We start from the raw sequence: 6,346 nt of genomic DNA, 5'->3' as shown, positions 1-6,346 counted from the left end.
ATATATAATTTCTAATGATAGTAAATTATTTTGGAAATTTAATTTTATTAATGAATAAAATATTCAAACCAACGTATTTTTCATTTTACACTCCGAATTATTTGAGATTTATATTTTGGATTAGATAAATAAATACTATAAACAAAATGTAATAATGTATATTTCAATAATTAAAATATAGATGATGGTAATACAAAATTATTATTATTATAATTTAAAGAAAATACAAAATTATTATTAATTATATTATAAATTATAAATTATTTGTTCACAACTAAGTAATAATATTTTTATCCTCCTCTTTTCTATTTCACGGGAGAGGTGGGGGGGGGGAATGCCCCCTAAAATGTGTCCGGGCTTGACCACTGGTGACCGTACTGCCCAGGCGGAAAACATCGGCGGCCGCCGATGCGTGCCCACCCAGCAAGATGGCTCCTCTACGGGGCGACACTCGGTGTTTGACGTGAAGTTATTTACACACCTGGGATCTCGCGCCGCTTTCGGGAGTCTCGGCGAGACGTGCACAACCGTGTCGCTGCGTCGATGCGTCGCGGTGCCGCGCGTGCCTAGTGGTAGCGACGTTTCGTGGTCGCGTCAACGGTGGAAGTAACGTCACGTCGCAACGTCAAACTCCGTGTCGTGCCGCGCTGCGCCGAGTCGTGCTGAGCCGGACGATATACAGTCGCCAAGGAGTGAGATCGTCCTCAGGATCCCGGCGACGACGATAACTACAACGACGACGAGTGCGACCACGCGCCTATACGGCCGGGTTCCGTTGACGGTGGATCGAGTAGCGCTCCCCCCCCCCCCTCCGCTCTCCGAGGAGACAGCCCTTGTGCGCTTCTCCCTTATTACTCAGGTAGCCCTCATCGTGTCCTCACTTCGTCATGTTTTGCATCCTGTGAAACGCATCGATGACGACGACGACGACGACGGAGACGGCGAGTGTCTCCTTACATTTTCTACCTTGTCGCTTCCCTTCCCCTTTCCGAATGATGTCCTCGGGGGAGAGACGGTAACTTCGTCATCGTCGTCGTCAGTTGTATATCGATCTGAAACTTGTCATTGAGACGCGGTAGGCGAGAATCGTCGGTTGGAACTGCGAGATCTCGCGGATAGAGGGTTTGTTCGTTTCCATTCGCACCCTCCTACACACTCGGAGTCTCCCAGTCTCCCTTGCTACCCCGAAGTCGGATTACTGGTATCCGTGGAGATGCGCAACCGACGTCCTCTTGTCTTTCATCTCCTCCCCCTCCCCCTCCTTTTCCTTCTGACGCTGGGATCGCGCGCTTCTCTTCACGTGGGACGCAAAAAAAGCGGTTTTTCTAATGCAGTTTAATTTAATCTTGGTCCAATTAATTTTTCATCTTTTTCTAATTCTAAGAATTAGGGGTTAAGTTGGACTGATGAAAGAGGTGAGATTAAAGTTAATCTACATTGACAGAAACGGACACAACGCGATTTAAAGAGAAAGAACCTGCCAGATCACGCACGGAACTTTCGCACGCTTTCATCAGAGATGTCTTTCTTTAGTTGCACTTTCCATCTCAGTTTTTGCTCTCTCCCTCTCTTCCTCTTTTCCGAGTGCCGAGAGAGAGAGTCTACTTGTCCCATTTCAAAATGCGTGTAACGTGATACATTGATGTCCATTTCTACCAACAATAGATTGACTTTTAATTTCAGTTTGATTTATCCTTTTTCTAATTTTTTTAAAGTCTAATTTAGTTAAAGAAAGAGGTGAAAAAAGTGAGTTAAACCGAGATTAAAAGGTTTGATAAAACATGGGACGAGGAAATCTATTAGATTTGTTCCTAATTGCACTCTCTGCACCCTGCTCGTTTTCTCTCTCGCTTCCACTAGACATCGAATGTACGTCAACTTCATACTCCAAATCTGCGAAGAGTGTGAGAAAAAGTACAGGTAGAACGAGAGCCGGCTAACGCACGCGGACGTATTCCGCAATTACGGAAAAACGAAGTTCGTACTTCGACGTGACGAGTAAAGAACGGAACGTGGTAATCCGCTGTAATCCAGAAGGGAACAGAACATCGAAAATATTTCGCGTGCTGTGTTTGATTCCTCGAAAGTGAAAATCGTAAAGAGTTTCGTCGATTGCGGTTTACTTGTTGCTATTGATTGAAAAAGATTTGATTTATTCTTATATTATAGATGACATCCGGTTTTCTTACAATTGTATTGTCGATGCTTATTGATGTAATTAGCATGAAACTGAGCTATTGTGAATAGCTCTTTCAGCGTAATGTATGATTCATAGATGTATTTTAAGAGGTACATTACGGCGGAGACGGTATACTAAAGTAGTTGTTACAGATTATGAAAGATAATTGATAAGAAAACTTTCTAAACTGTGCACAAATCTGAGACAGTGTGCTAAAATAATTGTTTTAAATTAGAAAAGGGTATTTAATAAGTGAACTCTTTAAATTTGTGTACGTAAAACTTAAGATTTTATACTAAAGTAGTTATTACAGATTATGAAAGATAATTGATAAAACAATTCTAAATTTAAACATAAATTTGAGATGATGTACTAAATTAATTGCTACAGATTAGGGAATTGATAAGTGAACTCTTTAAATTTGTACATAAAACTTAAGATTTAATACTAAAATAATTAGTAATTACTAGATTATATGAGGACTATTGAGACTGCAAAGCTCGTTTCATTAGTGTGAATTAGAAAAAGATGAAGAATTATTTGGATCGAGATTAAAATTAAACTGCATTGGTAAAAATGACCATAAAAGAGCTTTCTAAATTCATAAATTTTAGACAAAGTATTAAAGTAAATTGCTGAAAATTATTATGAGAATCATAGAAATGATTGACAAGAGAACTTTCTAAATTTATGCATACATCTAAAAAATGTACGAAAGTTGTTACAGATTATAAAAGCTAATTCGTAAAGTACTTTCTAGATGTGTATATAAATATGATGTATTAAAATAATTGCTACGTATTATGAAAGACGATTGACAAGAGAATCTCTCTAAATTTATGTAACCTGGGATTTTACACTAAAGTAATTGCAAATTAAATAAAACTGTTTATAAGAGAGCTCTCTAAATTTGTAATAAGAAAATTTTCTAAAGTTATGACTCTAAATTGTAAATGTCAAACGATGTATGAGTAATTAATGCGAATTTGGAAAGATTTACAAGAGAACTCTTTAAATGTATGCGTGAGTAAACGATGTATTAAAGTAGTTGTTGGAGATTATGAAGGATAATTGATAAAGAAACTTTCTAAATTTGTACGTAATCTGAGACTGTACTAAAATAGCTGCTAGAGATTATGAAAGATGATTGATAAAGAAACTCTCTAAATGTATGCATAGGTCTGAAACTATGTATTAAAGTCGTTACAGATTATGAAGATATGAAGGACAATTGATACAGAAACTTTCTAAATTTATGCGTAAATCTGAAACTGTGTTTACTACACATTAAATAAAATTGTTGACAAGAGAGATAGAATAGTTGCTATAGATTATGAAAGAGGATTGATAGAGAAACTTTCTCTTATACGTAAATTTGAAACGATGTCTAAAGTTGTTATAGATTATGAAAAATAATTGAAAATTTTTAAAAATTATGTGTAAATCTGAGACTATTAAAATAGTTGCTATAGATATAAAGGACAATTGATATGAGAATTCTCTAAATGTGTACGTTTTCTCTCATTTTTTTTTTCAGATACACAGTGCCATTCCAAAGAACCATTGCTCACAGCTGTGCTAAATTATAAACGCTATGCTTAACGATAGATAGTGTTTAAGGGTTTTTAAGCTCTGTGTTATTTATATTTAATAACGTACCACTATTAATTGCGTTTCTCTACCGTAAAAGCTTTACGATAGAGTACAGATAATCATACGAAGAAATCCGGAGGGAATCAATCGCGCGTAGATGTTTGTACAAAACCCAAGATTTATCTTTGCGAGTAAGCGAATTGTGATTCAAATCGTTTAGAGATGTTACCAAAGGGAAATTGAACCAATTTTCTACGCAAAGCTCTAGATTTGAAGGGTAGAATATGACCAAAGGTATAAAGACAAATTTGTATTGGTAGCAAACTTTTTCAGTGACATTTCGCTATGTCTTGAGCAACTCTATTTAAAAAGAAGGAAAAAGTTTATTTTGACATTTGCTACGAGCGATATCATCGCGTGCTAAACATGGCGAGAAAAAGTGACACTGCAAAGAGCATTAACGTCGCGGTGGTCGGGCTCTCCGGCACGGAGAAGGACAAGGGACAGGTCGGCGTCGGCAAATCGTGTCTATGTAATCGCTTTATGCGTTCCATGAGCGATGACTACAACGTTGAGCATATTTCAGTGTTGTCGCAGGTATTTATATCTATATATCTATACATCGCATGTCGTAATTGATTACGGAGAGGATTTTAAATAGAAGAAATTATCAACACATTACACATTACAAATATATGAATTTTTCTGAATTAGCTCTGTACAGATTTGCAAAATTTTTTTATATAGTTAAAATATAGAACAATCAATTGTTTAGTGTGTATTTTAGTTAAAAAAAAAGTATGTATTTTAGTAAAAAGATTTACAATTCTATTCACTAATCAATTTAGAGAAATTTATATATCTGCAATATATCGATAATTCCTTTAGTTTAAGGTGCTTACATTTCGATCAAACATTTTATTGCAGTCTGACTTCAGCGGACGTGTGGTAAACAATGATCACTTCCTGTACTGGGGTGAGGTGATGAAAATGGCAGAGGACGGGACAGAGTTTCAGTTTCAAGTTATAGAGCATACGGAATTTATAGATGATGCGTCGTTTCAGCCGTTTAAAGGCGGCAAAATGGAACCATATGCGAAGAGATGCGCCGCTACGAAAATTACAAGCGCGGAGAAGCTCATGTATATCTGTAAAAATCAGCTGGGCATAGAGAAAGAATACGAACAAAAAGTTCTACCTGACGGTAAATTGAACATTGACGGATTTTTGTGCGTGTTTGATGTGAGTCTCGTGCCGAATAGGGCAATAGAGAAGCAGGTTGAGATTGTGGCGAATATCTTGAATAATTTGATGAAGACGAAAAAGTCGATAGTGCTGGTAACGACTAAGAACGACGATGCGAATGAGCAGTTTGTCAAAGAGGCTGAGAAATTAATAATGCGCAAAGAATACAAGGGGTCGATTTTAATCGTCGAAACCTCGGCGCATGAGAACATCAACGTGGATTTGGCGTTCATGATTTTGGCGCAGTTAATTGACAAGACGAAAATGCGTAGTAAAGTGATACCATTCGCGGAGGCAGCCAGAGCTAGGAAGGAACTCTTGGATGCATCAACGGAATCGTTACAGAGATTAATCCGGATACATGTAACTGATTATCGCGCCTTGTGGTCGCAGGCATCGAAGAAATTAGCACAACTCAAAGAATTCTCTACCTTTGTAGAGTTATTCGGTATCGAAGCAACGCAGAGATTATTTAGAAGGCATATTAAGAAGTTGAAAGATGAACAGATAGCGAAAAAAATACAGGGCTACTTAGATATGTTACCGGATATACTTCATGAAATTTGTCCAGATATATCGAATTTAATTAATGAGTAAGTTGATAATACGAATAATAAGTTTTTCTTACAAAACCTCTTGCGAATTGATAACTGAGATATCGTTTTGCAGAGAATGGTCGGCGGTGCAACAATACATAAAGACGCATCCTGATTTTGATCAATATTTCTATGAATGTCCCGAGGATATACCGTGGATCGATTGTGATTTTGGAGAAAACAACGGCACGAAAATTCCATATGACGTGTTGGAGACTCCCGAAGCGGAAACCGTATTTAAAAATCATATAAATGCTTTACAGCAAGAGCAACGGCGACTAGAGTAAGTTATTTTCACATACAGAACTGAATCCAGTCTCTTTAACAAATAAATATTGTAGAAACAAGTCCATATATGCTCTATATAGAACTTATGAGTATAACTAATTAATAATTAATTTATTATTTCATTTAATGATCTAGAAATATTTTAATAATATTCATATATAATTTACTAATGCTTTATTCTGGGTGGCGTTTCTTGTGCAGACTTCCGAAAAGGTAATTTCTGCTTTTTTTATTTGCTTTTTTGTTGACGATATACTATATGTATTTGAATGTATTATATATATTCGATATTTGTACTATATGTATTCGGAAATATTCTGTAATATTTACTGTGTTAACATTTGTGTAACAGTGTGGGTTTATATAGTTCTATTATATAGAACGATAGATTTTCAAGGTATTTGTGATCGGAAATCAATGTTTGTCTCAGCCATTAAGTAAATTT

General features: G+C 36.4%; 1 protein-coding gene across 1 annotated transcript in view; it reads left to right on the top strand.

The window, feature by feature from the left end:
* Positions 1-356: 356 nt before the first annotated feature.
* Positions 357-6,346, top strand: part of LOC108684118 (rho GTPase-activating protein 190) — a 14,329-nt gene continuing 8,339 nt past the window's right edge. The window contains exons 1-4 of the mRNA XM_018188217.1: positions 357-859; positions 3,717-4,369; positions 4,700-5,610; positions 5,687-5,896. Of these exons, the coding sequence (XP_018043706.1) occupies positions 4,199-4,369; positions 4,700-5,610; positions 5,687-5,896 (1,292 nt within the window). The 5' untranslated portion in view covers positions 357-859; positions 3,717-4,198. The remainder of the gene's footprint in view (positions 860-3,716; positions 4,370-4,699; positions 5,611-5,686; positions 5,897-6,346) is intronic.

The sequence above is a fragment of the Atta colombica genome, unplaced genomic scaffold (genome assembly GCF_001594045.1).
Source record: "Atta colombica isolate Treedump-2 unplaced genomic scaffold, Acol1.0 scaffold126, whole genome shotgun sequence".
Lineage (NCBI taxonomy): Eukaryota > Metazoa > Arthropoda > Insecta > Hymenoptera > Formicidae > Atta > Atta colombica.
This window is presented reverse-complemented; position numbering and strand designations above follow the sequence as displayed.